At 45.4% G+C, this 15,047-nt stretch overlaps 1 protein-coding gene across 3 annotated transcripts; it reads right to left on the reverse strand.

Annotated features, from left to right (window-relative positions):
• Positions 1-920: 920 nt before the first annotated feature.
• Positions 921-14,011, reverse strand: Zfp28 (ZFP28 zinc finger protein). 3 transcript variants are annotated; one of them, XM_029479238.2, is made up of 8 exons: positions 13,732-13,828; positions 13,078-13,169; positions 12,953-12,999; positions 8,298-8,424; positions 8,009-8,104; positions 7,300-7,460; positions 5,590-5,704; positions 921-4,296 (listed from the first exon to the last, which is right to left on the reverse strand). In XM_029479238.2, exons 4-8 carry the CDS (start codon positions 8,329-8,331, stop codon positions 2,618-2,620), a joined length of 2,085 nt encoding a protein of 694 aa, XP_029335098.2. In that variant the 5' UTR covers positions 8,332-8,424; positions 12,953-12,999; positions 13,078-13,169; positions 13,732-13,828; the 3' UTR covers positions 921-2,617. The 3 variants fall into 3 exon arrangements, with proteins under 3 accessions (XP_029335098.2, XP_029335097.2, XP_029335099.2); XM_029479237.2 differs by lacking the exon at positions 12,953-12,999 and having other exon boundaries at positions 13,732-14,011; XM_029479239.2 differs by lacking the exons at positions 12,953-12,999; positions 13,078-13,169 and having other exon boundaries at positions 13,732-13,928.
• Between the last annotated feature and the right edge of the window lie 1,036 nt (positions 14,012-15,047).

Raw genomic sequence — 15,047 nt, forward strand, 5'->3', positions numbered from 1 at the left:
CTACTTTAAAGGACTGTCAGGCAAAACAGCCAAATAGACTACCTTTATGTAAACATGGGCCATTTTGAAAACTCAAGGCATACCTTGAGTGTGCAACTATAGTAGCTGATTTTCCCCTAAAAGCACAGACTCAGCCAGGGATGTTCTCAACAGTCCATGTACATAATAAGCCCCCGTAAACTCTACATTTCAGCTTCTTAAGCTGCCTAACTGAATATAAACACTGAAAACGATGCAAACAGCACTAAGCTTCTGAATGCACAACTAAAAATTCAGATTTCAACATGTATGAGGTCTTTCTGGTAGCAACCTCCCATGTCGCATTACACAGTTCCATTGCAGCCTTGGCTCTGAATACCTAACGTGTACTTTGTTCTATGGATGCTGCTACACCACACAGTGCCAACATCAACTGAGACTTGAGATGTGTATGTTACGAACTGCAGTGTCTATACTACAGATACAAAGCTTGCTGTTCTTACAGTAACAAAGTGAAAGGACACTGAACATTTGCCTCCTGTCATTCATTAGCATGTATTAAATAAGAATATCTTTAGATTAGGTTAGCATATTTAATGTTTTTAAATTCCTGTGCTGAGTTACTCTCCTGAGGATCTAGTGCTTTCTTGGCCTCTGAGGGTAAACAAATACATGTGGTTCTCTCTCTCTCTCTCTCTCTCTCTCTCTCTCTCTCTCTCTCTCTCTTACACACACACACACACAAACAAAACCATGCCTGGTGGTGCATACCTTTAATCCCAGTACTTGGGAGGCAGAGACAGTGAATTCAAAGATAGCCTAGTCTACATAGCAAGTTCCAGGACAGCCAACACTACAAAGAAAAATTCTGCCTCGAAATAAATCAATCAATAAACAAATAAACAGATCTTTCTAAAAAACTAATCCTTTATGTTCTTGCCTAATTGTTTCCTGAAGTTGGCCACATATCTTTCATGAGACTCTGTTTTGGAAAGATAACTTATAAACATTTTAATAATACTTCTACATATATTTCTCTTTTATAGACTTTATTTCATTTAATATTTTCATCTCTTCATAAATTGATTTATAAGCTGTATTTTAAATATCTACTGTGTGTGTTTGGGGTACGCATGTGATAGCACTTGTGTGAAGTTTGGAGGACTCTCCTGAATAAGTTCTCTCCTTCTACCACCTGAATTGCAAGGATTAAATTCGGGTCATCAGGATTGGCAAGAGGTACCTTTACCTGCTTATCCATTGCATTGGCCTAATATTCTTGGGGGTTTTGTTGTTGTATGGCTTGTTTGGTTTAGTTTATTTTTTGGTCAGGGCTTGTTATTGCGGTGGGGTTAGAAACCTTTGTACACTCTCCTCTACTCTTCAGCTCTAAGTATTTGTGTCTCTATAGGGCCAGAAAGTCTCCAGTGCACCTACTCAATTCTGCCACTGTAAACAACTAACCAAAGGTTTTTGGTAAACCAGTGACTGGGTGTGGCTCAATAAAACTCTATTTACAAAAACAGGACAACTGTTTTTGCACAGTTCAGCAGGCATTCTCCATAAAGAGTCAGGTATTGTCTTTTTTTCCTCTCTGAGCCAAATGGTCTTCATCACAGGACAATTTTCCCTTTGTAGACAGAAGCACCACAAAAAGTATGTAAGTAAACTTGTGCCTTCATGCCAATACTTCACTGAGATGTAAATTTCACATAATTATCATGTTGAAAATATTCGTCCAATTTAAAACCACATAAACATATCTTCATAAATTTAAATTATGGGCCCTACAAAAGGAATCAGTGAGAGTCTGACTGTAAGTTGGCTTGCTGCCCTCTACTGTAGATCAGTTTACCCCAGAGTTAACACTTCTGTAGAAGTTTACTAAGAATGCATTCACAAACCAGTGACTTTCTATAGATCAAATCCTTCAGTTTTATTTGTTGGGAGATTTAACTTCCTGGGTATAAAACCTTGCATTTTCCCAATTATTTTGATTCATTTGTTCCAAGTAGCCTACATACACTTAGGCTGACTATCCTTTAAGGCTATTGCCAAGTGTACGGGCGAAATTCCTCACTAAGAGCTCTTACCTTATAATCCTGTAGTTCAAATCCAAAGCCATGCTACAGTTCAGCACTATAGGATCAGCTGCTTTATTTTTATTTTGAGATAGGGTCTCACTAAGTTGCCTAGGGCTGGCCTTGAATCCATGAACTCTAGGATTGCAGGTGAGCGCACCAGACCCTTGGCTTAGAACCAAGTTTTCAAGAAAAAGAAGGAAGCCTCATCACCAACTCAGAGAACTCCCTTCCTGTTCTAAACGCTGGTTGTTCCTAGCCTCATCCTATTGCACTGTCTCCATCAGAGCTGATTAGAATACATTTTCCACTTTCAAAAGTAAGCTTTTAAAAGACCCCAGTTTGCTGAGTACTTGGTATGGATCAGGCACTGTGCAAAACACATCTCAGGCATGAACCAGGGAGTATAAGCTTTATATGAGCAAATTAATTACATTGACACTCCAAAAATAATCCAACCTGGTTGTAACATGAAGGACTTATAAGGGACAAGAATGAACAAAGGGACAAAGAGACGAGTTGGTAAACAAGTGTGGTGGAATATCGAGGTTCTGAGATTATGATGATGACAGTGAGGATGGATTCCAGATGAATTTGGAGAAGAGAGCCACAGGATTCGACGTGGAAGGCAAAGAGTGGTGAGCAGGTGGCTCTCCGGAATGAATCCGCTGATGGTGAGCAAAGTGTGCAGTCTGCCTGAAGGCCCTCCTGCCCTTCTTGTAGTTGTACGTTCTCTCCCCGGTATGGACTCTCTTATGTTGGTTAAGGTGTCCAATCTGGATAAAGGTTTTCCGACATTCCTTACATTCATACGGTTTCTTCCCAGAATGAATTCTCTGATGTACACTAAGGGACTGGCGGTGGCTAAAGGCTTTACCACATGCACTGCACTCATAAGGTTTCTCTCCCGTGTGACATCTACGATGACAGATAAGGGATGACTTGGTCTTGAACGCCTTCCCACATTCCACACACTGGTAAGGCCTCTGGCCGGTGTGAAGTCTCTGATGTTGAGTACAGGATGAGTTATCACCAAAGGCCTTCCCACATTCCAGGCATTTATAGGGCTTCTCTCCAGTATGAACCCTCTGGTGTTGAATAAGGTGAGTGGTCTGGCTGAAGGCCTTGCCACATTCCTTGCACTCGTATGGTTTCTCCCCCGTATGAGTCTTCTGATGTTGTGCAAGGTGAGCCTTCTGTGTAAATGCTTTCCTACAAACCTTACACTCATAAGGCTTCTCTCCTGTATGAATTCTCTGATGCGTGGCAAGCTGTGAGCTGATGCTGAAAGATTTCCCACATTCCCCACACTCAAAGGGCTTTTCCCCGGTATGGATCCTCAAGTGACTAGCAAGGTGTATATTCTGCCTAAAAGCTTTCCCACACTCTTTACATTTAAAAGGCTTTTCTCCAGAATGCACTCGTTGATGCTGAGTGAGGGATGCATGGTGGCTGAAGGCTTTTCTGCAAATCTCACACTCATATGGTTTCTCTCCAGTATGAATCCTTTGGTGCACAGTGAGGGATGAGCCATACCTAAAGGATTTGTGACACACTTCACACGTGTATGGTTTCTCTCCAGTGTGAATCCTCCTGTGTTGATTAAGCCCTATGTGGTCACTGAAGGCTTTCCCACAGTCGATGCAATCGAAGGGTTTCTCCCCAGTGTGATAGTACCTCCAGTGACGAACGAGCGAGGTGTTCTGTATGAAAGCTTTGCCACACTCCAGGCACTCGTATGGCTTCTTGCCTGTATGGCACCTCTGGTGTCGTGCGAAGGAGGAACCGTCACTGAAGGCCTTCCCACATTCATTGCATTTATAGGGCTTCTCTCCAGTATGAATTCTCTGGTGAACGGTAAGGGATGAGCTCTGGGTGAAACTTTTCTTACATTCATTACATTTGAAAAGTTTTTTTCCTGAATAGATTCCGGTTTCTTTTACGACTACTGGATTTGGGGAGAAACTTTTACCTGAGTCACAATTATGACTTCTCTCATCTGAACTGTTCAAATGAAACCATCTTCCAGATTTGATACACATACCATCTCTCCCCTCTGAGAAGGCTCTGTTCTGAGTGACTGTCTCTTGCTCATTCCTTTCAAACATACACTCAGAATCCTGATCTCTGAAAGTGGAGCACTCAAGTTTAGTGCTCCAAGTTCTGCCTGTTACCCGTTCAGCATGTGAGTCCTGCCTTGGAAGCAGATCCTGGGCTTCCTGTACAGACTGCTGGCCTGAAATAGACCAAGAAAACACATCTCCTTTATTATGTATCAAGAGGAAGATATCTGCTTCCGTCTGCTTGAAATATAACCTGTCTGCCCTGTCTTGCTGTCACGAAGGAGCCACTCGGAATAACATGTTTCCCTGCAAAGCTTGAGTCAAAAATTCCAAACTTGACACTACACAGAGAGAGAAAGAGACAAAGAGAGTCAGAGAGGGAGACACACACAAACACACACACACACAGAGAAAGAGACAGAGAGAGTCAGAGAGGGAGATACACACACACACACAAACACACAGAGAAAGAGACAGAGAAAAAGAGAGAGAGAGAGAGAAAGAGGGAGAGAATGAATATGAAACCAACAGGTCATTTAACATTTAAACTGGAAGGCTGATAAGCACCGAGTGGTAACAATAAAAAGAAAACTACAGGGAAATGAGCTGTTAAAAGAGGCAGAAAGGAAGAGGAGTCACTCTGAAATCTAAGAGTGTGATTCCCTCCCTAGACTTGCAAGACTGGCAAGTGTGTGGTGGTGAGGATTCACATCAGGATCAGAGCTACAGTGACGTCACCAACCATCTGCACACTTGCCTGCCGACAAGCTGGGTGCTAGTGTTAGCTGTCTCTGCACCACTGAGGGCTCCTTCCCTTGCCCCAGTAAAGAGACAAACTGTTTCAGAAACACAGAGTCCTGACTGAAGGAGTAAAAAGTCAGTGTTTGCTTATACTCTTGTCACTGTGAAACTGAGTAAGCAGCTTCCTGACTGAAAACAACTGTGACTGCAAGAAGAATTAGAAAGAGGGAGGAGAGGTTGGTGAGATGGCTCAGCGGGTAAGAACACTGACTGCTCTTCCAAAGGTCCTGAGTTCAAATCCCAGCAACCACATGGTGGCTCAAAAACATCCATAAAGAGATCTGACGCCCTCTTCTGGAGTGTCAGAAGACAGCTACAGTGTACTTACATATAATAAATAAATAAATAAATCTTAAAAAAAAAAAAAAAAAAAAAGAAAAGAAAAGAAAGCGGGAGGAGGACCCCGCAAAGACAGTACTTCTCCTGCAGAGGGTCTGGGTTTGGCTCTCAGAGCTTGTATCAGGCAATGCAAAATAACCTGTAACTGCAGCTCCAGGGGATCTAATGCCCTGTTCTGATCTCCACAGGCAACTGCGCACGCACACAAGCATGCACTCATGTGTACCCACACACTTACACACTTTAAAATAATCATTAAACAAACAAAACCAAAAAGTAAGGGCTCCTAAAGATACGACTCAGACCTGGGAGGGAACAGGCCTTACCTAAGGAGCCCCGGTCACCACAGTTCTCCCAAGTCACATTCTTACAGAGACTCCTCTGAGCGGACACAAGCTGTGGAGGACTGTCTCTAGCCAGACCTGAGTTGGTCTTCAAGCCCTGAAAAGGTATAAACATACTGATGAACCTGGGTGGCCAGAGAAGGGTGGATATGTCCATACACTGTAAACGGCAGTAGTGTTACTTGAGCAATTGAGGTTAAAGGTAGATTGTGAATGGCCTTATTTTTGTGGCAGTGGGGGTGGGGAGGGTCACAGAGTGGGGACCTCTGGAAAAACACTTTGCTGTCTTCATCAGATCAGCTGTGTCTGCTTGCATGAGACCAGCAAGAGCAACTTGTGAACCGGGCAGTGGTGGCACATGCCTTTAATCCCAGCACTTGAAAGGCAGAGGCAGGCGGATTTCTGAGTTTGAGGCCAGCCTGGTCTACAGAGTGAGTTCCAGGACAGCCAGGGCTATACAGAAAACAAAACAAAAACAAACAAAAGAGCAACCTGTGGACTGGTGATACTCTCTTAAAGAGGTGGGAGGGGGTCACAGGACCCTCACTTGAGATTCCAGCCCCTTCTCCCAGACACCTGAATGCAGTTCTGCCCTCACTGCACCATGGTCAGAAAGCATGCAGGCTGGGGAGGTTTGCTAAAAGGGGATTCCATTCACGTCACTGTGGAGGAGTCACTGTTCATAATAGGTGAAGACTTTCTGATGCAGCCATTTTGGGGTCACCCACACTTCTCCCAGCATCCCCTGACCTATGCTCGGAAGAAAACCCAATAAAATACATTAGTTCCCCTGGATGAACTTTGGTGGAACCATACATTTATGTGCTGGCTAGTTTTATGTCCAGTTGATACAGGCTAGAGTCATTTGAGAGCAGAGAACCTCAGTTGAGGAAAGAATCCTACCAGAAAGGCCTACAGGCAAGCCTGTAAGATATTTTCTTAATTAGTGATGAATGTGGGAAGGCCCAACCCATTGTGATTGGTGCCACCCCTAGACCTGTGGTCCTAGATATAAAAACACAGGATATTATATACCAGAAACTTGGGGATATAAAAGGCCATGGGAACAAGCCAGTAAGCAGCACTCCTCTATAGCCTCTGCATCAGCTCCTGCCTCTAGATTCCTTGCCTTGCTTGAGTTTCTGCCCTGACTTCCCTGGACAAGCCATTATATGAAATAAAACATTTTCCCCAAGTTGCTTTTGGCCATGGTATTGTATCATAGCGATAGAAACCTAACTAAGACATTTGGTCATTAGGACCTTATACAGAGGGGTAGATATCTGTATCTTCGCAGGGAAGGAATTCTCCCAGCAGAGAGCAATAGGGGGCACTACTGAGATCCTGTTCACAGTTTTCAGACAGCCGTTCTAAGTCAAACATCAGACACCTGAGTGGCGTGTTTGTGACTCACCCCCCACCCCACCCCCACACTTCTACTGTATGATCCGAGTCACTACCATAACTCTCTGCTCCTCTGTCACAGCCCCTCCACAGGACGTAGTGTGTCAAGTAGAAATGTCTCTCGTCTCCAAGGAGTCATAAACACTGCCTCAAGTTTATCCCCAACTGAACCTCTGTGTCTCAAACGGTAGCCTCTGACTTGTGGCATACATATAAACACAGACATTGCTATAGTCACCTAAACCTAAACATACACAGGTACACACACATAAACACATGCCAACTTACCCTGTGTGTCGTGAACCCTGCACCACCATCCCAGGCTGCCCGTAACATGGAGCACTTAGGTCTACAGGGCAGGAGCTGTTTTCTCAGCACTGCCAGGGATAATGTCTCTTCACTTAAGTCCTTTGGAGGGAACTCCTTGGTCTCCTGCATGGCCTTCAAGTCTAAAAGATATTAACAAAGCAAACAGCCCACATTATGTGTTGCATGGGGGGTGGGGTGAACATGTGGTGCACAGATACACATTCTGGCAAAATACCCATACACACAAGATAATTCTTAAAAATAAAAATAAATAAATAAATAAATAAATAAATAAATAAATAAATAAAGGGCTGGAGAGATGGCTCAGCTGTTAAGAGTACTTGCTGCTCTTCCAGAGGACCTGAGTTCAATTCCCAACACCTGAATGGTGGCTCACAATTGTAACTCCAATTCCAGAAGACCTGCTGTCCTCTTCTACCCTTTGCAGGCATCAGGCATGCATGCGCTGCAGTGTCCAGACATATGCACCGGCAAAGCACCCACATACATAAAACTAAGTTATATAGACACTAAATAAATAAATGATAAATAAATAGCAAAGATGACTCAGTAAGACTGACAGGGGGCCTGGAGCCCTGCTGGAGAGGAGAGAGAGGATGGGAGATTCTGAGTCTGAGGGATGAGCTGGGCTGGCAGCAGTCATGCTGCCCCACTTCCTCACACTCACCCAGACGCTGGCCTTTTCTCATCTTCCTTTTCATCATCCAGGGATCCCTTCCTTGCTCCAACGAGGTGATCATATCTGGCTTAGAAGCACAAAGTCCTGGACCCATAAGAAAAACGGGGAAAGAAGAAAGAAAACCAGAATATGGTCATGTTGGGGAGTCCGGACCTGGATGCAGTCCCCTTAGATCAACATAAGAGGGCGCTACAGGGATCGGGGAGAATAAATGGAAGGTTCCACTACCACAGGCATGGATGGGGAAGGGTAGGGACAGGAGTGGGGATCCCCTCACCAAGGGATGCCAGGTTCCTGTAGTTGTCCAGCATCACCTTCCAGTACAGACTCCTCTGCTCAGAGCTGAGCCATTCCCACTCCTCCTGGGAGAAAACTACAGCCACATCCCCAAAGGTCACCAGGCCCTGAAATGACAAAAATGTACTGTTGCTCAGCCAGTGCTCATGATCACAGGTCACCAGAGGGTTCTTAAGTAAACTGTGTCCTCCCACCCTGGGTTCAAGTCCCCATCCTAGTCCCTAGGGAGGGAAACGAATTTGGAGAGCGAGCGTCTTGGTTAAGGTTACTACTATTGCTGTGATGAGACACCATGACCAAAAGCAAGTTGGGAGGAAAGGGTTTATTTGGCTTACACTTCCACACTGTAGTCCATCATTGGAGGAACTCAGGACAGGAACTGAAGCAAGACAGGAACTCAAGAGTCAGGAGCTGATGCAGGGGCCATGGAGGGTTACTGCTTACTGGCTCACTCAGTTTTCTTATAGAACCTACGACCACCTACCCAGGAGTGACTCCACCCACAATGAACTGGGCCCTCCACCATTGATCAGTAGGTCGTGAAAATGCCCTATAGGCTTGCAAACAGCCTGATCAATGGAGACATTTTCTTGAGATTCCCTCCTCTCAGATGACTACAGTTTGTGCTGACATAAAATTAGCCAACACAGGCATGTAATTCACATCCATTTCTAACAATACATCATGAAAGCTGAGTTTTCCTGAGCACTCCAGGTTCTTAGAGCCAGCCTTGACCTTGTGACACATGTGTATCCTGGAACAGCACAAGGACCGGGAAAGAATCCAGGACAGGCCCTCAAAAGATCCGAACAGGTCATCCCTCAGAGAGGGTCTGAGGATTGTGATTGCCTGTCATTCCCACTGGAGGGTCATTAAGATGAAACAACCTACTTAAAATATGAGTGTGCAGTCGGAATGAAAACCACTATCCACTCTATATTAAATTAATTAATTTAAACCACTACACATTTAAATTAATATAATGTGTTAATTAATATAATGTGCTAGTATGGTGGTGCAGGCCTGTAATCCCAGTACTTGGGAGCCAGAAACAGAAGGATTCCAAGTTTGAAGCTAATGTGACACACACTCACACACACACACACACACACTCACACACACTCACACACACACACTCACACACCTCAAGATCCTGCCTCAAAATAAAAGACCAGAAAGAAGGATAGATAAGCCAATCTTTTCGGCCTTCCGATCTGAGACTTCCTCACTGTTCAATGACCAAGGCCTGAGCTCTTCTGCGGGAAGGTCTGTATAGTATTAAACCAAAGCTCCCATAGAATGTCAGTCTATGAATAAGACACCATCATAACTTTAACCTGAAGGCACTTGATCTAAATCATGGAAAGACAGAACCTAATGGTTCTTAAGTGATTATCTTTGTGTGTGTGCATGTAGGTCAGGGGTCAATGCTGTGTATCTCTTCCTCAATCATGTCTGCCTTAAAAAAAAAAATATATATATATATGTGTGTGTGTCTGCCTTAAAAAAAAAAATATATATATATATATGTGTGTGTGTGTGTGTGTGTGTGTGTGTGTTGGAGTGAACTCGGGCCCTTGTGCTTGCCCAGAAAACACTTTACCCGCTGAGCTATCTCCCAGCTCCAATGTTAGTAAACCCCGCATGGGAAAATCTCCTTAGCTGGAGACTGAAAAGAGCTGATGCAGTCAGTATACCTCACCTGGCAACACTTGGAGAGCTGAAAACTGCTCTGTGAGCATGAGCAAACCATAACCTAGCATGTGGGTCTGAGGCACCTAGCCTAAAATGGATGCTTCTTGGCTCTCAACATCCTGCCTGTTGTAGCATCCTGTTACAAAGAACAGAACTGACTGCCAACAAGAGCAGTGGCATGCCAGCAGACTGCACTAACTGGATACAGCGGGATGTTTACACACACACAGGAAAAGCTGTGAGTGGGGGGTAGGGGGAGGAGGAAAAGCTGTGAGTGGGGGTTAGGGGGGAGGAGCCTATCTTCAAGGTACATGTTTTACACACCGAGAATTGACAATGAGTAAATAAAAGATACTCTCTTTCAAAATAGAGAGAGCAAGCAAGAACGATCCTGGTGCTCAGACTACAGCTGACTTTTTGTACAGGGACTCATTCTCACACGGTCTCCCAGAGGCTTTTGTACAGGGACTCATTCTCACACGGTCTCCCAGAGGCTTTTTACAGGCCCCAGTCCTAGAGTTCCAACTTCATGGCTCTGGATGATCAATACTGTACTTATTTTTTTCCTTCAGATCTTCAGATACTTTGCAGATATGCTTTACTCAGCAAACCAAATCATCTTTATGTTTTTAAAAATCTGTTTTTAGAAATGAGAATGAGAGAATGAGAGAGGATGATGGCCTATTTTGGGGGGAATATGAAAAGCCACATTGTGTACACAGCAATATTGTTTACATGTTAAGTGGCACCACACAGAATAATTTTATAATTTTTAAAGAGAATTTTTTTTTAAATGGGGGGATGGGAAACTTTCAGGTTACAAAACTCATCCTAAAACAGGTTTGTTTTTTAATCACTTTTTTAAGTGGGCCAATGGGACAAATACGTTCAGTGCCTCTGGCATTTGTTACTACCTTGTCACCATCAAGGAGAATAGAATTCCATGACTCCCAAGGGAAAGAAAAGCAGCAGGATGTTTTCTTGTAACTGGCAATGTTTTCTTTTCCTTCTTTTGTGTGTGTGGGGGGGGGGTTGTTTTTTTTAAATACAGAGTTTCTCTGTGTAGCCCTGGCTGTACTGGAACTCACTCTGTGGACCAGGCTGGCCTCAAACTCAGAGATCCACCTGTCTCTGCCTCCCAAGTGCTGGGATTAAAGGCATGCACCACCACTGCCCAGCTTTATTTTCCTTCTTGAAACAAAACTCTCACTCTGATGCCTAGCTTATCTCAAACTCCTAGGCTCAAGATGCTACTGAGACTACATATTGCAGCATCCTGAGTGCCTGAGACAACAGACCATGCCCCCACACAATGCCATCCTTCCTCGCTTTTTCTTTTACATTCATTTTCTCTCCTTCCTCTATGTGTGTGTGTACACACCATGCACCTGTGCCTGCAGAAGCCAGAAGTCTGCATCAGATCCTCTAGAGCTACAGGTACAGACAGCTTTCAGCTGCCTGATTTCCGTGTTGAGTTCCAAAGTTTGGCCCTCTGATATAGCAACAAGCACTCTTAACCACAGACCTATCTCTCCAGCTCCAATATTTGAGATTTTTAAAGGCTCTGATTATGAAATGTGAAATGTGAAGGCAACTTTTCAGAAACAAAAAGAATGAAGGTGAGAGGCAGAAGTCAGAGATACAATGAGGAACCATGTCTCAGACATCTGCTCAGTCCCTTTAGGGATGGGGCCTTTCTTCAAGGACACCTTGTGGAGTTCTGAGAAAAGAGTGGCAAGATCTGACCTGCAATGAACTCTCTGGCATTCAGAAGAGAAAGGAGTAGACGCACATATCACAGAAACACAGAGCCACGAGATCAACAGCATAAGGATAATTCTAGCCTTCGAAAGACACAGGCAAAAGGATCTCCATGAGTTCAAAGCTGTCCACATAGCAAGTCCCTGGTTTGTCAAGACTGCATAGTGAGCCCCTGTCTCAAAATCAAAGGAATAAAACAGAGGAGGTCCCAGACCCAAGGTAGGGAATCTGGACTCTTGCACGATGCCTTGACTTTCTGTGAATTTTTCTGTTGTGGGCTCCTTGAGATCAAGAAATGTTTTTCAATTTAAAATTAGTTTTATAAATCCCATTACATTTATAGGTGTGTATTTGTATGTGTGTCCAGGCACATGTGTGAATGTCAGAGGAAAACTTCTCAGGCTCTCTCCCTCCTCCATGAGGCTCCTGGAAATCACACTCAGGTTGTCCGGCCTGGCAGCAAGTAGTTTACTTCTGAGCCATCCCACCAGCCCAGTTAAAAATTGTGTGTGTGTGTGTGTGTGTGTTGTATATGAGTGTCCAGCTTCCTGTGTCCTTGTCATAACCAGAATGCTGAGCTCCTTGCATTACTGCTCTGAGACAGGTTTTCCCACTGAATTAGAAGTTCACCTTTTTGACTAAGCTGACTTGACCAGAGAGCTCTATAAACGTATCTGCCTCTGCTTGGAAATTCCAGTCTACAGGAACACACTTCCCTTCTTACACAGGCACTGGGGATTCAAACTCAAGTCCTTCTGCTTCCAGAGCAAGTCCTCTTACCCACTGAACCCTCTCTTCAACCCCTACGCAAGCCTTAACCACAATATATTTCTCCTCCATGGTGAGCATCATGGAAACCAGGTGGAAGGACTGCTGCGTTTCCGAACATAAGAATCAGAAGAATATGGTGGGAAACACCTTTAATTCCTGCACTCATAAGAGGCAGTCAGAGTTCTGTGAGTTCAAGGCCAGCCTAGTCTATATAGTCTACATAGTGAGTTCCAGAGCAGCCAGAGCTATGTAGATAGACCTTATCCAAAACAAAAGACAAACGAAAAACCCCTTCTGAGATAAATGGGACAATGAAAGGGATGAACCATTTCTTCAACCAAGAAGGAACAATTGGGATGAAAAGGAAACAAAATCTGTTTGAAGCTAGCCCTGTAGCCCATCACTCACCAGAGTAGGAAGAAACAGCACCCAGGACAGGTCTCTTAAACTGAAAACTTGTCAGAGAAAATAAACACCATTAAGTGTTGAAAAGGCAAGACTGTTTCAGGAAACAAAGAGGAAATGTGACTCACCTGCGACTTGGCTTTATGTCTAGTCCCTGTAGGGGCAGCTTCCTGTTTGCGGTTTATCTCCTGGAGGAAGTTGGTATCTCTGGAAAGCAGAGCTGGGGGAAAGGAAGGACTAGACACCAAGTCTACACGAGACTACACCCTGCATGAGCAGAGATGAAAAGCCCTTATTACCCTGTGTGGGAGTAAGGAGTGGGTAGGATGTGGAATGGGGTCTTACTTGCATGAATATATGTGCACCACGTGCGTGTGCCTGATGCCCACAAAGTTCAGAGAATGTTCTATCCCCTGCAATTGGAGTTAGGGATGGTTGTGACTCACTATGTGGGTGCTAGGAACCTCTGCAAGAGGAACAAGTACTCACAATGGCTAAGCCATCTCTTGTCGCACTGGGAGTTTCATTTCTTGAAGCATTGACATGGATACAAGTCTAAACTAAGTTGACCCTGTAGTCGTCAACGTCCCTCCAGTACTTCTGCCTGGCTTCTCTGCCTCAAGTTGAGCTTTCAAGGATTGGTTCTTATTTAACCATCACAATCACGAGCCCAGAGACACCATCTCCAGCACCAAGGCCTCGAGAACCATCGGACCTTACCCTTCCTTCACACCCAGAATAGATTCATCTTTATCCACTCAGCCCAGAAACATGACACTCACCTTTGTGAGCGGTCCCGGAGGTCACTGCTCCTTGCTGGTCCTGGGAGGCCAGGCTGTTCCTGGAGCGCGGCCTTCCCCGGTCGGGGCTCCCAGGAGCAACTACAGTCCCCGCCGCCGGACCTCCACCAGGCCTGGCCTTTGTGCAGAGGGCGCCACGCCCCAGGAGGGCCCGGGGTTCGCATGACCCCACACTCGCCACCCCCTGCATGTCACCCGAGGGGCGCACGCTCTCCTAGCCAGGCTGCAGACACCCTTCAAGGCCGCTGCTCAGGGACACACCCCCGGCAACACCCACGCCCGCCACGCCCGAGTCAGCCACGCCCTCGCCCTGCCCAACCCGGCCCTAAAAGATCGGACCCTCAGGCAGTTCAGCCGGAACGCACCGGAAGTGGACTTTGCTTGAGCGCAAGCCCCCCTGGGAAGTGTAGTCCCCAGCGGAGAAATCCTTTAGAGCCCAGCTGGTTTTTACAAAAGACCCTGTGGGAGAACCCGGGGACCCTGCCGGAAACACGGGTCCCGCGAAATACAAAACAGTTCCTCAGAGGCTTCTGGGAGTCCTGGTGACAATTGGCGCGTACGAGTGCAGCGGCAGGGCTAGGGGCGCGTGGTTTGAGGTTGTTTGGAGGAAGGGGAGTTGGAGGATGATGTGAATTGGGCTGGGGTAATGCGGGCTTTCGGCAAGTCCACAGTGGTTCTGGTTGCATGTACTTTTCAGTTTGGGATTCAGTTGCTGCCATTACAATCTTCACCTCTCCACTAGACCACCTCGACTTTAGTGCCTAGTGTTCAAAATGCCCCTCTGTATGTACTACCAAGTTTTAGGTCTGCAGGCTTCCCCAGGGTTCTTTAATCCCAGCGCCCGGGAGTCGGAGGCAGCCAGATCTCTGAATTCGAGACCAACCTGATCTGCAGAGCGAGTTCCAGGACAGTCAGGGCTACACAGAGAAACGGGGAAGGGGGGTGAGGTGGGGGGAGCACAGTTTATTCTTTGTCGGTTCATACATGTATGTATACTGTATCTTGATCATATCCAACACAAATCTCCTCTTCCAACCATCCCCAATACTTCCACATTCCTTTTGCCACCCCACCCTTTTTTTTAAATATAGCCCTGTTAGTGCCAGTATACCAGTGGAGTGTGACACCATCCACTTGAGCATAAACAATCTACCAGACGCCACATCCCCAAAGAAAAATGACTCCCAATCTCTCAGCTGCCATCATTTGCTTATAGCTCCTCAGCTAGGTGTGGAGGGGTAAGCCCTTCCTCTATCAATGGCTATAATATTGATCGGCCAAATCTTGTGCTGGTAATC

Source organism: Mus caroli, unplaced genomic scaffold (assembly GCF_978045245.1).
Source record: "Mus caroli unplaced genomic scaffold, Mus_caroli_1 scaffold_8, whole genome shotgun sequence".
NCBI lineage: Eukaryota > Metazoa > Chordata > Mammalia > Rodentia > Muridae > Mus > Mus caroli.